This window comes from Nansenia antarctica (assembly GCF_963989245.1).
Source record: "Nansenia antarctica genome assembly, chromosome: 18".
Lineage (NCBI taxonomy): Eukaryota > Metazoa > Chordata > Actinopteri > Argentiniformes > Microstomatidae > Nansenia > Nansenia antarctica.
Genome location: NC_137691.1, coordinates 21496101 through 21515310, shown reverse-complemented (window position 1 = coordinate 21515310; position 19210 = coordinate 21496101). Strand labels below are relative to the sequence as shown.

Genomic DNA, 19210 nt, shown 5'->3' with positions numbered 1-19210 from the left:
GCCTTGGAAATTCTCAGTTCCAAGATTGCAGGAACACACAGGAACACTGAATACACAATGGGGAGTGCCTGCATTATGGAGGCTTGGAAAGTAACTGCCTGTGCCTGGTAGAACATCACTTCTGCTACTTGTCCTTGTCATGGCTTTGTAATGAAAGTGAGGGCCTGTGAAATATTATGATTCTGAGTGTATTCTCTTATGAAACTGTCTATCGACTGGATTGCAGCCCCATCCAATCTTGACCCCCCCCCCCCCCCCCCCACTTTGTCCTTGTACCTCTCCCACTCTCCATAGACATGTGAGCCCCCCCCCCCCCCCCCTTTGCTCACCATTGTCTCTGGTGTCTACCACTCCGTCCATCATATATATTATAAAATATGAAGATAATGAAGAAGCCGTTGTAAGAAATCATGAAGAAGCCATTGTAAAAAAAATCTGGATTATTTTACTGTTAGTAAAAAGACATATCATACATATGTCATATCCATAACATCTTTTCAATAGAGTATCATTTCTGACAGTGCACATTTGAACATTAATATTAGTACAGACATATAGTTTCCATGTAAAGTAAACTTTTACACAAGTCATATAATACTGTATATTATTACAGTTTTCCAGCCTTATGGAATGGGGGAACAGGAGGCATCACACGTCAATCCCAGGCAGAGCCTGTCCTTTGGCCCCTAATCTTAAACTGGAGTCCCATCTTTCGGAGGAGGAGGTGTGGTCTTACTCTCCTTTCCTGCCCCTCCTTCACTAGGAGGAGCTGGTTCAGTCTGGGCTACACATTCTAGCCCCTCCCCCTGAGGTGTTACCACAGCTTCTGCTTTGACACCGTTTTCAGAACCATCCCCTTTGGCTAGCACAGGCCCTTCCACCCCTGCACTTCCCCCCTCAGCTGAAGAGGGCTGAGGGATCCCTGGAGAGGGCGACGCCTCACCTCGGCCCAGCTTCACCTCGTCCTGAACGACGGAGGCCTCCGGCGTGCTCCCGTGCTCTGTGTTCATCACCAGGGCCGGAGTGAGCACATCTTGAGCTTGGGGCGGCTCGCCTTCGGCCAGAACAAAGCCCATTTTGCTAGCGCTGTCTGGTGCTTGTAGTGAGGGGGTGCTCTTGCCGTCAGCACCCTGTTGCCTCTCTCCATGCAGCCAGTTCATCTTCTGGAGATGCTGCCGGATGGCGTCAGAAACTCTGGCGTCAATCATGGCCTCTGTTAAGACCCCGTCCTCTGAGGAGTATGCTGCCGCCTTTGGAAGGAGATAAAACACATCATATTCTTACATCCCATCACCACATGTGATCGATGTGAACATTACGCTGTAATAGTATCAGCAAGTCCCCTAAGGTCAGCTGAGACTAATCAGATAATCATTCCAAGACTGAAAACAAAACATGGTGCAGCAGCTTTCAGTCACTCTGCCGCATGCTCCCGGGACAAACTCCCTGAAGAAATCAAACAGGCCCAAAAATATTTAGGATTAAAGTTATGATTAAACACTTGTATCCATGTCTTTTTATCCATTAACTATCGTCTTATTAAATGTTTTATCTATTTACTTCTTATATCTGCAGCAGTTTAGGCTGGAACATGCTGAATGGTCCATATTCCAAGCCCTGTGAATTCACTGTAAAAATAGGCTAAATGTGTTTGTAAACGTGTCATTTTACACTGCGATCTCACACGCTGTATCGGGAAAGATAGTTGTTGAACACAGATGCAGTACATGCAATCTCACACGTCGTATCGGGGAGGATAGCGGTTTAATACAGATAATATAATAATAATAATAATTTATAATAATTAATTATAATAATAATAAGATATTATTATATAATAATAATACAAATATCAAGGTAGGAGCTGACGTCTTTAAATATTTATGCAGTGGGTTCGGAAAGTATTCAGACCCCCTTAAATCTTTCACTCTTTGTCATATTGCAGCCATTTGCTAAAATCAATTAATTTCATTTTTTTCCTCGTTCATGCACACACAGCACCCAATATTGTCAGAAAAACACAGACTTGTAGACATTTTTGCAGATTTATTACAAAATAAACACTGAAATATCACATGGCCATAAGTATTCAGACCCTTTGCTGTGACACTTGTATATTTAACTCAGGTGCTGTCCAATTCTTCTGATCATCCTTGAGATGGGCCTACACCTTCCTTGGAGTCCAGTTGTGCTTAATTATATTGATTGGACTTGATTGGGAAAAGCACACACCTGTCAATAGAAGACCTTACAGCTCACAGTGTAAAGTCAGAGCAAATGAGAATCATGAGGTCGAAGGAACTGACTGAAGAGCTGAGAGACAGAATTGTGGCAAGGCACAGATCTGGCCAAGGCTACAAAAAAATGTCTGTTGCACTTAAGGTTCCTAAGAGCACAGTGGCCTCCATAATCCTTAAATGGAAGAAGTTTGGGATGACCAGGACTCTTCCTCGAACTGGCCGTCCGGCCAAACTGAGCATCCGGGGGAGAAGAGCCTTGGTGAGAGAGGTAAAGAAGAACCCAAAGATCACTCTGGCTGAGCTCCAGAGATGCAGCGGGGAGATGGGACAAAGTTCTAGAAAGACAACCATCACTGCAGCCCTCCATCAGTCGGGGCTTTATGGCAGAGTGGCCCGACGGAAGCCTCTTCTCAGTGCAAAACACTTGAAAGCCCGCATCGAGTTTGCCAAAAAACACCTGAAGGACTCCCAGACTCTGAGAAATAAAATTCTCTGGTCTGATGAGACCAAAATCGAACTTTTTGGTCTTAATTCTAAGCGGTATGTGTGGACAACACCTGGCACTGCTCATCACCTGCCTAATACCATCCCTACAGTGAAGCATGGTGGTGGCAGCATCATGCTGTGGGAGTGTTTTTCAGCTGCAGGGACAGGACGACCGGTTGCAATTGAAGGAAAGATGAATGCAGCCAAGTACATTGATATCCTGGACAAAAACCTTTTCCAGAGTGTTCACGACCTCAGAATGGGCCGAAGGTTCACCTTCTAACAAGACAATGATCCCAAGCACACAGCTAAAATAATGAAGGAGTGGTTTCAGAACAACTCTGTGAATGTTCTTGAATGGCCGAGCCAGAGTCCTGACTTAAATCCAATTGAGCATCTCTGGAGAGACCTGAAGATGGCTATCCACCAACGTTCACCATCCAACCTGACAGAACTGGAGAGGATCTGCAAGGAGGAATGGCAAAAGATCCCCAAATCCAGGTGTGAAAAACTTGTTGGATCATTCCCAAGAAGACTCGTGGCTGTATTGGCTCAAAAAGGTGCTTCTACTCAATACTGAGCAAAGGGTCTGGATACTTATGGCCATGTGATATTTCAGTGTTTATTTTGTAATAAATCTGCAAAAATGTCTACAAGTCTGTGTTTTTCTGACAATATTGGGTGCTGTGTGTGCATGAACGAGGAAAAAAATGAAATTAATTGATTTTAGCAAATGGCTGCAATATGACAAAGAGTGAAACATGTAAGGGGGTCTGAATACTTTCCGAACCCACTGTACATGCAGCCACCCATGATAATCTGCGACCTAAATCCTGTATTATGGAGGTTAATTTCTCAGACACAAGAAAACACTTTTATCTATATATTTTTATTCATTGTCTATTATCTTGTTAAATGTTTATCTATTTATTTTCTATATATACAGTATATATATATATTCTTAATTTTTCTTTTCTTACTGTATTTTTTATGTATGTAAAGCACTTTGAATGGCCTTTGCTGTATGAAATGTGCTATACAAATAAACTTGTCTTGTCTTGCCTATTGGGAAATTCAGAACAGCGTAACTTAACTGTTGCTACCTTTTAGCACACAGACAAAATCATGAAATCAGGGACCACTGACCTGCCAGGCAACACCTAGTTTGGAGATCTCTCTGCCCGACATGCCATCTATGTGCTTGGCGATATCGGAACACTTCAGCCCATAGTCAAACTGTGCCAGTTTCATCCTCCTATAGACAGACAGACAAAGATAAGAGGGAGGGAGAGAGAGAGAGAAAGAGCAGTGAGTGGGATGAGGTCGGGAGAGTAGAACACTTGTCTGATTCTCTGACGAGTGTTTGTTTTTGCTGTTGCAGCTCGACAGCGCTAGAATCTTAAAAACTGCTATCTATACCAAACTCTATTGAGAAAGCATTTTTTGTAAATAAATAGCTTTCCTATCCTATATAACATCGGGACCTCGTTCCGCCGAATCCGACGCCGGGAGGCTGAGTCGGGATTACCAGCGTTATTAGTTAGCTACCGCGGCTAACCAGCTAGCCACCTTTACACTTTTTAAACGGGCTTTTTTCTATCGGGATACCTCCCCGAACTACTAACAACCTTATATACTTTTATATCACATATCTCTGAAATACTGATTGATCATAATCAAATTGTTTTTCTCTCTCTCTGCAAATAACACCACTTTTCTCTTTCATGGCCTGTCGGCGCTGCCTGGAGCTTACACCAGAATCTACACCAGATCAGACAAGGGGAGTCGCATCTTAGTTCACTTTATGACACATTACATAAAACAATAATTACAGACATAGAAAGCACACAAACCACAACATCAACATCAAAGCCTCCACCTCCACCTGTAAGCCCAATCCCAGGTGTAACTCACACTGTCCCTACATCACCAGGGACTTGGACCACCGTCAGGAAGAGGAGTCGTACCAACGACTCCTCTGGCACCAACCCCCATGAGGCCCTCCTGCTGCGGAACAGCTTCGAGGCGCTGCAGAGCCACCAGTCCACACCGAAGCCGAAGAGAGCCAGGGCCTGCACCCCCACCCCCAGAGACCACACGCCTGGCCCCGCCCCCGCCCCTAGAGACCACACGCCTGGCCCCGCCCCCGCCCCTAGAGACCACACGCCTGGCCCCACCCCCGCCCCAGAGACCACACGCCTGGCCCCGCCCCCGACCCAGAGACCACACGCCCTCCCTCTCTCTCTCCCCCTCTCCCACCCTGGGCCCCCTACAGGTCCATCACGCCGCCAGCAGAGGAGACTACAGTTCGTGTCTCCTCCCCCGCCCCGCACCCGCTCTTCTCCCCCCCTCTGTGCTTGTAATAGGCTCGTCCATGGTCCGCCATGTTGCAGTCCCGAAGGCCATAACCCACTGCATCCCAGGTGCCAAGGTGAGGGACGTCGCCGCGGTAGTCCCGATGCTGGTGGAGGATGCCCCCCCCCCCAGGTCACCTCCGTCATCGTCCACGTGGGTGCCAACGACATCGGACGGGAGAGGTCGGAGGAGCTGAAGGACGACTTCCGAGCCCTCATCGCCACCGTCAAGGGCACAGGTAAGACCTGCATCATCTCGGGCCCCTTCCCGAGTCCCAGGTATGGCGGCACCAAATACAGTAGAATTCGAAGTCTTCACCTTTGGCTACAGGGATACTGCTGTCATATGCAAATCCCATTTATAGACAATTTCACCACGTTCTTTAACCGTAGTGAGCTGTTTGCGAGAGATAGGTTTCACCCAAACAGGTATGGTGCCCGCCTGCTGTCGATGTCCATGGACCTCGCTGTCCAGCCCTGGACCTGGCCGGTGCCCTGTCAACGCTGATGTGGGATGAGTCCGATCCATTCCTCTAACACCAAACATGCCATCCAGACTATTGTCTCCCATCGGACTCCCTCCACCACAAATAAGGCAATACATGGCGCAAATTTGAGAAATGTATTACCCATTTCATTAAGTATGCCCTCGAGTCAGTCCCAGTGTCAAAATGACATCTCCATGGCAATTTTTAATATCAGGTCCCTATCAAACAAAAAAACATTTATCATAAATGAGCTCATTTGTGATAGAAAACTCGACTGTATGCTACTCACAGAAACCTGGCTAGATACAAATGGAGCAGCAGCCCTTATTGAGGCATCTCCCCCCAACTACAGTTTTTTCCAATCAATCAGAAATGGAAAAAAGGGGGGAGGAACAGCTACCATAGCTTCAAATAACCTAAACTGCAGGAGCATATCCTTTGATATATTCTCCTCCTTTGAATATCATGCCACAGTTATGGCATGCCAACCACCTATTCTTACGGTAACTGTATACAGGCCGAAACCAGCCCCTACCTTCCTACCTGACTTCTCTGAGTTCCTATCCATTATCCATCCCAACTATGATAGGATTATTATCACTGGTGATTTTAACTTTCATGTTGATAATGAGGCTGACTTGAGGGCTAGGGAATTTATTGACCTCTTGGAATCTATGGATTTTGTCCAACATGTCAATGAACCCACTCACAATCATGGCCATACCCTTGATCTTGTGATTACAAAGGGTCTTGAGGTCTCAATATCAGGTATCAGCGACCTGGCCCTCTCTGACCATTTCTGTATTTTCTTTACCATTGTAACACGTAAAGCTGAAAGCAATGCTGAACGTGTTGTTAAAAAACGTTATCTTACCCCTGCAGTGGCTGAACATTTCAAAGCTTTAATGAACAGTATTCAGTACAGAACAGTACTCCCACGTTATGTGAAAACAACTTAGTAATTACCTTTAACAATAAAGTAAAAATGTCCCTAGACTCCCTGGCACCTACCAAACTAAAAAAGGTTGGAGCCAAGAGGAGAGCACCATGGCGAAACAGTGAAATAAATCTCCTAAAGAGAACATGTAGGAAAGCTGAGCGCAGATGGAGAAAGAGCAAATTACAGATTGATCAGAATATTTTTAAAGAACATCTATCTGCCTTTAACTTGGCAATGCGAAATGCTAGAAAAAAATCACTTCTCAAAGATAATATCTACAAACAAGAATAACCCCAGGGTCTTGTTCTCGACAATTGATTGCCTTGTAAACCCTGCTCCTAGAACTCTAGACGGCGCAGCCTCTGTCACCAAATGCGAGGAATTTGCAGCCCACTTCAGGGATAAGATAACAAATATTAGAATGTGTATTACTCAGGAAAGACTAGGTTTGTGTAGCACCACAGATCCGCCACCACAGAACATGACTATGAGCATGTTCACCATGATTAGTACGGAAACATTAGGTAAAATTGTGTCACAGCTTAAACCGTCTACGTGTCCTCTTGACCCTATTCCTACCACCTTTTTTAAGGACATTTTTGAATCTGTGTCTGATGACATACTAGGCATTGTAAATCACTCCCTACTTAAAGGGATATTTCCAGCGGCGCTTAAAACTGCCCTGGTTAGACCCACCCTGAAGGAAAGTAACCTAGATCCTTCTGATCCAAAAAACTGTAGACCAATATCCAATCTCACTTTTCTAAGCAATTTTTTTAGAAAAGGCAGGGAATATAGACAGCTTCATGAATTCTTAGTCCTAAATAATAGGTATGACCCACTTCAGTCAGGTTTCCGATCATACCACAGCACAGAAACCGCTTTGCTTAAGGTAACTAATGACCTTAGGATAAATGCAGACTCGAAAAAACTCTCGATTCTTGTACTCTTAGACTTAAGTGCAGCCTTTGATACGGTAGACCACTCCATACTTATTGAGAGACTTGAAAACTGGGTTGGCCTCTCAGGTCCGGTCTTAAACTGGTTCAGGACTTACCTGGCTGACCGAGACTACTTTGTAGCCCTTGGTGACCATAAGTCAAAAAATTATAGCACAACCTGTGGAGTTCCCCAGGGGTCCATTTTAGGACCGTTGCTTTTTAGCCTATACATGCTACCCCTCAGTTCTGTTATCAAGAAGCATAGCGTTAACTACCACAGCTATGCTGACGACACTCAGCTTTATATCTCAGTAACTCCCAACGACTACAAGATGATCGACCACCTGATAGACTGTATTGCCGATATTAATATTTGGATGACACAAAACTTTCTCCAACTCAATCAAGAAAAAACAGAGGTATTGATCATTGGCGAGAAAACTGGGAGAGAGAAATTATCTGCACACTTGAAAACACTAGCTCTTAACACTAAGTGTCAGGCCAGGAATCTTGGTGTCATAATTGACCCAGATCTAAATTTTGAAACTCATATTAATAACACTATTAAAACATCCTTCTACCATCTAAGAAACATCACTAAGGTACAATCATTTCTCTCCCAGGCAGACACTGAAAAATTAATGCATGCGTTTGTTACTAGTAGGCTAGATTACTGTAATGCTCTCCTGACAGGTCTCCCCCAAAAAATGATAAATAGACTACAAATGGTTCAAAATGCTGCTGCTCGTGTCCTTACTAGGACCAAACGGAGAGCGCACATCACACCTGTCTTGAGATCACTACACTGGCTCCCTGTCAGTCATAGAATAGACTTTAAGATCCTTTTACTAGTTTATAAATCACTTCACTGTGATGCACCCAATTACATGGTGGACATGCTCATAAGATACACACCAGCTAGACCCCTACGGTCTAGTGGCACGGAACTTTTAATAGTGCCAGAGGCTAGGACAAAGAGATTTGGAGGATCAGCTTTTAGCATATATGCTCCTAGATTGTGGAACACCCTACCTGAGGGCCTGAGGTTGTCTAAAACTCAGGACATTTTTAAGCGTGACCTCAAAACCTACTTATTCAATGTCGCCTTTTGATACTAAGGGAGACATTGGACATTATAGAACTAGGATCACAAGGCCATTACACCATACTCGTGTTTTGAGATTTGTGTTGACAGGAAAATGGACCCGGGTGCTGATGAGGCACTGTCAGCTCCAAATAGCACCTAGAGCAGTACTGGAACCGGTACAAGGGTGTACCAGGACCACCATCAGGTTGTATTGCTGTCATCTTTATTGTCTCTATTGTGTTGTTGCATCATAACTGTGCTTAAGACTCTCTTTTGGCAGGACCTGTGACCATACTGGATGCAGAACGATGCAAATATAACACTAAATTTATGGACAGTGTGTACGCCGATAATATGCAAGGAATTTTTCCTGGATACATGGTGTACAGGTTTTTGCCCTTGCTTGCTTGCTTTGTGCCGGTGGTCCTTGGCCTCCCCTGGGGGACCGCTGGGTACTGGTAAGCAAACTGGCTAGTAGTCGCTCTATTGGTAGAGGGCTGCAAGGGAATTTTTCCTGGCTACATAGTATACAGGTTTTTTACTTTTGCCTGCTCGCGGCTCTGTCAGTATTGATTGATTGATTGACTGATTGACTGAACATTTTCATTGTGTGAAGCGCATTGAGTTGCATCTTGTAAGAAATGCGCTATACAAATAAAATTTGATTTGATTTTGATTTGATTTGATTCTAATCCTTCTTCCGGAGCAGCAACAGGGCTCTTATGAGGGTTGGAGTCTGGGTTAGGGGGGGTGGGAGTCTGGATTGGGGGGGGGGGAGCACTTCTGAAGCAGCCCTCTCCATCTGGCCCTGGTGTTGATTTTGGCCTGGCCCAGTTCCTAGTAACGAGTGCCCTGTGTGTGTGGGTCGACCCCCTGCCTGTCTGCTTCTCTGCCTGCCTGTCTGCTTCTCTGCCTGCCTGTCTGCTTCTCTGCCTGCCTGTCTGCTTCTCTGCCTGCCTGTCTGCTTCTCTGCCTGCCTGTCTGCTTCTCTGCCTGCCTGTCTGCTTCTCTGCCTGCCTGTCAGCCTCCAGGCCCCTCAGAGCCCCACTGTAATGAATGACTCAGCATGGCTGGCATGGCAGGCTGCTGTGGGGCCACCTGCTCTTTAAGGGCCTTTCCCTAGTCCTCAGCTGCTTCAAAACACACATCTCTGCCTGATTCTCTTTGGATAGTGTGTGTGTGTGTGTGTGTGTGTGTATGTGTGTGTGTGTCCTTGTATGTGAATGACGGTGTGTCTGAGACTAACTAATTACCTGGCACCAAGACTTGTTTGCTGCTGTGTGGGGTGTACCCGTGTATTACTTACTGTCTCCCCCCGGTGGCCGGCTCCAACACATATCTGTCAAAGTACAGCCGTACTAGCCTCTCCCTCTCCTCAGGACCCGGGAGGGCGAAGTTCACTATCTCATCAATACGGTCGTTAATGGCCCAATCAAACTGCTCAGGCTGGTTACTGGCCAGCACCAGCATGAACCTGTGGAGAGATAGGACACAGACACGTGTTTAGGGAGACTAGCTATCTAATATCAGAGGCTGTTTCAATGGACCCCTAGGACACATTGCTTAATGTCATGTTTGAAGAGTAGATAGTGAATGAGGACTGACTTGTTGCTCTGCTCTCCGGTGCGATACAGGAATGCGTTCAGAGTGGCTCTGAGGTCTTCGCTGATTTTCTCCTGCACACAGAAAGACACAGACTTTTAATAATTTTTTTCCAATATCTGAACATGACCAGAACATTTTGTTTCCATTGAACTGCAGGTATACACTCATAGCGACATCTGTTGAGCAGTTTCCTGGTCACAGATTAGGCCAAATCCTGGACTGAATCTCACTTATCAATATAAACCCTCCATTGAAGACACATTTTAGTCCAGAGATAGGCTTAACACTGATACATCCTGGAAACTATATCGGTTATAAAAGGTACTTTCAAAACACACACGCACACACACACACACGCGCACGCACACACACACGCAGACGCAGACGCAGACGCAGACGCAGACGCAGACGCAGACACAGACACAGACACAGACACAGATACAGACACAGACACACACACAGACACAGACACAGACTTACAGAGGATCTCTTGCGAAGGAATGCGTCGGCTTCATCGACAAACAGCAGCAGGCTGAATCAGAGAGGAGAGGATGGCATTAGCAGAGCTGAACTCACTTTGCATTGGTCTCTGTATACCTGTCTACCTGCGTAGTATAATTGTGAGCAGTGGTTTTGTGTACCTGACTTCACGGTCATAGTCATGGTTCTCATACGTGGATATTGTAGTCTGTGAATAATGGCTGGTTCTTTATATCAAGCTTCACTAATAATATGACTGAGTGAAGGTAGCATACCCACGACGACTGGTGGTGGCCCAGTCAAAGACTTTGTGCATGGCGGTCACACCCTCACGTCCCATGGGTGCCACATCTCCTCCCGTCATGATGGCATAGTCCATCCCAGAATGCACTGCCAGCTTCTACTCAAGACATGGAGGCACCACACTGTTACCACCATACCACAGTGACACCTCTCAGTACAGTTCCTCTGGCCCCCTCCTACCTTGCCAACCTCGTCCCCTTCCACACCCCCTCCCGTTGCCTCAGGTCTGACGACCAAACCACCCTCAAGACCACCAGGACCAAGCTCCGGACATGGGGTGATAGGGCCTTTTCAGCCGCAGCCCCGTCCCTCTGGAACGCCCTCCCCAACCACATCAGACAGGCCAACACCCTCCCAACATTTAAACCCTCAAAACCTACCTCTTCAAGCTCGCCTTAACCCTCTCCCCCTCCCCTTCCCATGTGTCCCCAGCACTACCTCAATCAGGCCCCTATACTTTCTTCTATTTACCTTTTGTTTATTTTTATTATTACTACTCGATCTTTTCAGTTTGTAAAGCATCATCTGTCTAGAAAAGCGCTACATAAGTCTAATGTATTATTATTATTATTATTATTTATTAGAATGTACCTTAACGTTAAGTCGCTTTGGATAAAAGTGCCTGCTAAATGTAAACGTATACTTCTCATTAACAAAAAAATAACCTATTTACAGGTTAATAAAGATTATTCAGCTCCCCATCACCCATGTCTGCTTGTAGTCAGGTTTGTTATATAATTTCATGGGAATTTTTGGGGGATTTGCTAATCTATACATTTTTGGAAAGGGCATTGTATGAGGAATCAGAAAATATATGTTTCCATTTGCACAGATGTCTGAAAGGCGGCCATCTTGGCATTTACAAAATGGCTGCCATAATACACATGTTTTGTCAAGGAATCCAATGGTTGTAGTTACACATATATTTTTTGTATTCTTTTTTTTATATATCATCACATAAAAATGTGTAATTTATACTTTAAGAAATTGTAGTTTTTCTATTACTTCCATATGTGAGTCCACGGACCACAGTATGATCATGACAACCTCCTGCATTAGATAGTCTCGATGTTATGATTTAAACTTTTGTTGGCTTTTTGGGGGGATTTGCTAATCTATACATTTTTGGATGTTATGGCAACAGCCAGCAACCAGTAAGGCAATACAGAGGCAGGTAAATATTTAGCCTAATGGCATATTTAATGATCTTCTTTCGGCATATGGGTAGTTGTTTTCCTCTCCACTCCACCAGGCTCGGGGCCGAGGGGCTACCCTTTTACCACCCCGAGACCTGGTTGAGGGGCTCACCCGGGCTATATTTCTGGACACCCCTCCAGAAGCCACGTCATCGTCTCGTCATCTAGTACCGATAGACCATGCATCCCGTTGGGTGGGTGGTACACCGGGCAATCCAGGATAACATGGTCTGCGGTTTGGTCCTCTGCGTCACACTCGCACGACGCATTTGGGGCCAAGCCCCATCTGTGCATTGATGAGCGGAAACGCCCGACGCCGGTCCGGAGACGATTGAGCCTCACCCAGGATAGCCTTGGCAAGTCCATCCCGAGGGGCTCAGGGCCGGCGACTGGGATGTGGTCGCGGAGTTTGGAGGTGTTTGCCTCCCACTCCGCGCGCCACATATAATCCGCCCATCCTGCCGCACTGATGTTAAGATCTCTGCATGCGGCAGGCACAAATGGGTGTCTCAACTTGAGACGCCGGGAGGGCTCCGCTGTTATAGTGAGCCTTTCGTGGAGCAGATGGTTATTAAGCTCCACGGCCCGGCAGGCGAGACGTGCTGTGGCTCCAATGCAGCGGAGGCCTGCGGGCTGGATGCCTGCTAGGATGGGAAGGTTGTCCACGGGGGTAGGACGCAGGCATCCTGTCACAATGCGCAAGGCTTCGTTTATAGGCGAGTCGATGAGGCGGGTGTGGGCACTGCGACACCATACTGGGGTGCAGTATTCACTAGTTGAATAAACGAGGGCTAGGGCTGCCGTGCGCAAGGTCTTTGCGCCGGCGCCCCAGCCCGAGCCAACCAGTCGCCTCATCAACGCCACACAAGCTGTTAACTTCTTGCGCAGTGACTCGAGGTGCCGGCGAAACGTGAGCGTCCTGTCCAATGTCACGCCGAGATAGATTGGCTCAGCGGAACATGGCAGGGGTGTTCCATCTAGGTATACTCTAAGCTCACGTTTAGCCTCCCTGTTGTTAAGGTGGAAGGCAGCCGATACCGTCTTTGCCTCGCTAAGCTTCAATCTCCATTTCCGGAAGTATGCCACTAGTGTCTGCATGTCCTGGCTCAGAATCCCCTCCACAGACTGCCAATTTCCAGCAGAGTACACCACTGCGAGGTCGTCTGCGTAGGCGTACTTCCGCGAGAGTGTGTTGGGCAGGTCATAGGTGTATATATTATAGAGGAGGGGGGCCAGGACCGATCCCTGAGGGACGCTGTTCTTAAGGCGTCGAAGCCTGCTTAGCTGTCCGCAACCGGTGGTGAGAGTAAAGCTGCGGTTACGGATGAGCTCCATGATCATTCTGACCATGTGCCTGTCCGGCAGCAGGCGGAGCAGCTTGCAGGTGAGGCTGCGATGCCATACGGTATCGTAGGCAGCCGTCAGGTCTATAAAGACGGCCCCGGCCTTCTTTTTTGCCGAAAAGCAATCCTCGATGTCTTGAGTCATAAGGGTGACTTGATCTACGGTCGACCTCCCGCGTCGGAACCCGGCCTGCTCACGTGGGAGCAGCGGGTCGACAATTGGTTCGATGCGGGTGTAGATGAGACGCTCGAGGATCTTGAAGGGGATGCATAACAGAGAGATGGGACGGTAACTCTTAGGGTCCCCTTCAGGCTTATTCGGTTTAGGGATCGCAACAACTAGGGCTCTTCGCCAGATTTTGGGGATCTTGAGTTGGCGCAAACTGGAAGTGAGGAACGCTCTCAGCCAGGACTTCAAGGTGGGTGCGCCATGGAGAATAAGCTCCGTATATCATATTTAATGATAAAAATAGGGAATGAAACAAAATAAATGAATGGGAGGAATGTGGGGAGTGTATAGTGTGCTGGTTGATCTGTTTGTGGGATGTGTATTTACTCTATGTGTAATGACAGGCGGGTTGTGTCTCTTGACTATGTATAAGCGTTTATGCTATGTGTGATGTGATATGTGAATGGCGAGTCCAATGCGTGCCAATGTGAGCTGGGCTGTTAGAGTAGTTCATCATCATCACTTTCGTGCGTCACGGCTTGGGAAACGTCATCGTTCTGGCACTGGCTGCTGCACTGACACATGTCGGTACAGGCTAAGTTCTTAGCTCTGCATGAACATCTGCCAGAAGAACAGTCAGTTTTGCATTTGCATTGTACCATCTCAATGATGGACTTTGGGGCTGGGAGGACGTCTGTGGTTGTTGGTTTAAGCATGCCATCCTCATGTTTGGAGTACCAATTTTGCAGGGGATCCAATTATGGATCCTGCAGAGCAATGGCTGCCTGTGCCCATATACTTTTATTTTTTTTGAAGAATACAAAAAATAGCTTTGTAATGTAACTACAACCATTGGATTCCTTGACCCTGAAAATGTAGGTTTAGCAGTTAAAATCAATGTTCTAGCTTATTTAGAAGCCAAGATATTACAAAACGTGTGTATTATGGTGGCCATTTTGTAAATGCCAAGATGGCCGCCTTTCAGACATCTGTGCAAATGGATATTATATTTTCTGATTCCTCATACAATGCCCTTTCCAAAAATGTATAGATTAGCAAATCCCCAAAAAATTCCCACGAAAGTTTAAATTGAAACATAGTGAAACTGACTATTGGTGAATATAATATATGGAGCACCATTTCATTGGCGTTTCCCCATTAGGCTCTGATGTGAGTCTAGTTCCAACTGTGTGTCCTCTTCAGGACAGCAGCAGCTTACCGGCTTACCTTGGCAAAGAGAGTCTTCCCAGTGCCCGGTGGACCATACATAAGGATGTTCCTGTAGAGTCCGCGGTTCTGCCGCGTGTTCCTGGTTGCTATGGCAATGTCACGAACACGCTCTTCCAGTTTAGGCTAAAGAGGAGAGAGAATTATTAATTTCTGGGCTCTAAAAACATAAATATGTGTGGTGGCCTGGGAAAACCCGTCGGATGTCGCTGGCGTTCGTTCGTGGCAAAGAGCAAATATAGATGGAAATCGCGATTTTGGCGATTTTGATATTATGTGGTATTCTAGTACTTTGAACTCCATACTACATTATGGTGAATAAACATTTTAAGAAAACAAAAGAGAAAGTACTTATTTTTATGTTTTTGTGGCGGGTAGTTTGCTAGCGAAACAACATCACATTGAACGCGTCTCATTCTCAGTTAAGCTACGCACGCACACATGAGCGAAAGGAGAGACGATACTTCCACCTGTGTTATTGCCAGTTTACTGATGCTCACAATAAGCATAAAGTAATAAAATCTTAACTAGAAGACACAAATGGATCTGTCCCTCGCATACCGACGAGGCGAGCAGACTACCACCGCATCACAAGCAGACAAACGAGACCGGCCGATCTGCATAGGCTCCTCCCCCGACCCGGAGGAGAAACGGGAGGATTTCTCCCCTTTCACTTTTTTTGACATGCTACATTAAAATGCTCATAACTTTTTAAAATAAAGGGCTATCTCAGTCATTCAACCAGTTATGAATAGCTGAGAACTTCTAATTTATGGAAATATTAAAAAATTAAAATGTCAAAATGCCACCATGTGAAGGGTTTTCCCAGGCCACCACACATATTCATTCTAAAATGAGGGAGAGTGTGGAAGGTATTCTCAATAGATGTGTGCTTTACACATGCACTGGATAATCTCTCCCAGTTGTTTAGTTATGTTAAAACTATATAAGGTGTGGTTCTCTTTTGAAGCGTTTCTGATGATCAGGTGGGTGTTGGTACTCACACTAAGCACGACTCCCTCAAGGGCATCCTGGGGTTTGCTTGTCAGGCGCTTTGTCACCTAAGAGAGCGAGAGGAAGAACAATTAACACTTCACATTCACTTCACAAAACTTGAATAGGGTTTTGAGGAAAATCGAAAAACCGAAACACAGGATGAACCTCAAAGATGCAAATAAGCCTCTCTCTACCTTGATGGGGTGCTTGATTGCCTCTGCCACAGTGATGCGAGACGTTTCTCTGACCAATGAGGGCTTCCCGAGCCTGGCCTCGATGTAGCGGCCTGCCACCCCTGTAGCATTGCGTGCAGAGTATACCCCCACAGCTAGAAGGGTCAGTCCTGCCACCTGGTGGTTTGGGGGAAGAGTTAAACAATATCCAGAGATGCCTCAGACAGTATAGCTCAGACCTAAACCAGTATAACATTTATTCCAAACCAGAATAAAAATCTCTATCTATATTTTCTATATATATATATATATATGGGAAGGGATGTCTTACCGTAGCTGTGACTTTGTCCCAGTCAGACACGAAGGCACGAAATCCTTCCCCAAACACAGCACCAGCAGTCCTTAGAGCAAACATATACACACACACACAGACATTGAGGCCTCTAGTACACCATATCTGTGTGCCACACGGTACACTCTGATGTAGAATATATCAGTGATTCTCACCTAATAGTCTCTAGTACAGTCTGTCTGTGCTCTGCTGCCTTCAGACGGATCTGCTCACGGATGATGTCAGCATTTTCCCGCTCCACCTTTCCCCGGGCTTTAGACTCTGCCTCGACGCGTAGCAGCTCATTCTTGTGCCTCAGCTGCATCTCGTGCTCAATTGTCGCTGCAAGGAGGACAAGACACATCAGTGGAATTTCCAAGCTAATATTCAGAACAGCAAATGCAAAAAAACGCTGATACTGTTTTTCATTACAGTTACCTTTGACAGCAATTACCATTCCCTAATCCCTACCATTACTTATTATGGTAAATAAAACAAATCATAACCATTTTGTGAACATTGCCATGTCAGGACTGACTTCTAAAGGTAGTATGACAATTTATTGCTTCATGTTGCTGGCCAGTACCTTTTCTCATGGACTCCTGTTTCTGCACAGAGTCTTCCTGTCTACGGAGATTCTCCTCATTCAGGGCTTGCTGAGGACACAGAGGCCACACACAGTCAGGTTGACAAAAGCGTTTTCACCATCCTTCTCATGGCCCATAGAAAACAGAGTTGTTACAACATTGAACATTCATCTTACCTGTTGCCTGAGCTGATCCTCATATCGTTGTCTGGATAACCGGTCCTGGTACTGCGCTCTCTGTTTAGAGACGAGACAGTTACCATAGTGACACATATTTGGCACCCCCTGCTGGACCAATATCTCAAACTAATCATGTCATCACTCAATCCAAAATTGATGCAGGTTGTGTGTGTCTAAATTTGTGATCTTTGTTATTGTATGTTTCTCTTTCTTTGTCTTTTGTTGTTTTCTCTCTGATGTTGGTATATAAAAATGATAATAAAAATATTGTGAAAAAGAAAGAAAGAAAAAAAATAACATGTCATCACTGAAATTAACTGTACCAAGATGTTTCTAGAATTCAACATAATCCTTGAATAAGATCAGTGTGGAGGAGCCATAGTATCTGACATGAGACAATGCTGCAGAATGATGACATGCCTCCTCTCCCCTCCTCATCCTCTCCTCTCACCGACTGATGCTGCTTGGTCTCCTCGTTGACAGTTTTCCTCCTCTCCTCTGCTTGAATGCGAATCTGATCCCCCTTCAACTGCTCCACTGCTGCCTCGTACTCCTGTGATCATGACAGAAATAGCATACGCTATAAAGAGAGTCCACCATTCTATTGCATCCATAAAAGCAACACCACCAATGATTGCTGGCATGTATGTTTACCATCACTAGATGGGTAATGTTTGGTCCCACAAACCCGCAATATGTGGGTCCTGCAAGGTGTGCCTTATTACAGGGACTGTACCTTCACTTTGCTCTGATGCTCCATCTGAACAGACTGCTCCTGCATACGTGCCAAATCCAGTGCCTCTTTGGCATGGCCTAGAATGAGGGAAAACATCAATAACACAAGTTATTCACCCAAAAATATATTACCCATCAATGACAATTCAGTGCTCCCATATATCAAATAAGAAATATCAGAAGAGGACTAGTATTATTGACTAACCTGCCTACATAAAGGTGAAATACAATAGAATTGGTAATAATGCTTTATTAAATATGTGACATATGGATGATATGAGGTCTTCTGAATGATAAATTAATGTTTGACTATCAATCAACAGTAGCAAACTGTGTGAAAGGGAATGAATGACCTTTGAGTCTTTCACCTTGAATGCACTATTGAGCAACTTCCAGGAGGAGTGATACAGTGGGCAGCGCAATGTTCAAACCAACCCTCTTGAACATGTGATTCTAATTTATTTCACTGTACAAATAAGTGCTGTCATGAGGACTAGGTGTGGGAACAGGGAGATTAAACGATATTGCATCAGCATCACTAGGGACGCCAACCATGCGGTTTGCATCTCTTATCGGACACGAGACTGTCTGTATGTCTGATGCTGGAAGCGCTGTGGATTTGTTCCCGTTATGATCTATTTACCTATCTGTCTGTCGGGCTGTCATGATGCAAGACACTTACGAGACATGTCGAGTTCTTTCGCAGCCTGGGCCGCTCGCTCCAGTCCGGTTGGATCGAAGTTGCTCCATTTGTCCTTGGGTTTATCACCACCACCGGAGCCACCAGCTGGGGGAGGTGGTGGCGGCGGGACCGGGAACTCCGGGGTAGCTTGAGGCTGCTGCCCCTTGTTCAGACCGAACAGCCAGGACATGTTTCAGCGGACAGCGAGCCTTCAGCCTGGGCAGGTGACAGTGAGGTTCCGTCAGCCGGTCTGTCACTGGGGCACCGTCAACTTCCTCTACACGCGTATCACGTTGCCTCCGTTTGCGCAAGTGCATGAATGACCACGAATGGCACTGGTGGTGATTGGCTTACTAACAGATCATTATTCATCTTATTGGTTGTCCCGTTTGTCCTGAGTAGAGGTCATATATGTAGCCACACCCATGAAAAGGCTACGGTGGCCGCAGAGGCGAAAAAGGTACAAGTCTCATGATAACCAACAGCAGTTATCTGCCACAGGAAGGCCATTACACTCCGAAAATGACAGTTGCATCACCATTGGTAGATCAAAAGGACACTCACAATATTTGCTTTCAATAAGCATACATTTCTTTGCTCGATCATGTTTGGATTTCTAATAATCACTGCAGTAGCATTATAGGATTTAGGAGGAATATGGAAACTTG

At 45.8% G+C, this 19210-nt stretch overlaps 1 protein-coding gene across 1 annotated transcript; it reads right to left on the bottom strand.

Annotated features, from left to right (window-relative positions):
* Positions 1 to 501: 501 nt before the first annotated feature.
* Positions 502 to 18778, bottom strand: atad3 (ATPase family AAA domain containing 3). The gene is made up of 16 exons (XM_080548346.1): positions 18543 to 18778; positions 17862 to 17938; positions 17577 to 17678; positions 17123 to 17182; positions 16946 to 17015; positions 16536 to 16701; positions 16360 to 16429; positions 16050 to 16205; positions 15864 to 15920; positions 14860 to 14985; positions 10897 to 11021; positions 10622 to 10673; positions 10142 to 10212; positions 9843 to 10010; positions 3873 to 3981; positions 502 to 1250 (listed from the first exon to the last, which is right to left on the bottom strand). The coding sequence occupies exons 1-16, from the start codon at positions 18730 to 18732 to the stop codon at positions 693 to 695; spliced, it is 2157 nt and encodes a 718-aa protein (XP_080404472.1). The 5' UTR covers positions 18733 to 18778; the 3' UTR covers positions 502 to 692.
* Between the last annotated feature and the right edge of the window lie 432 nt (positions 18779 to 19210).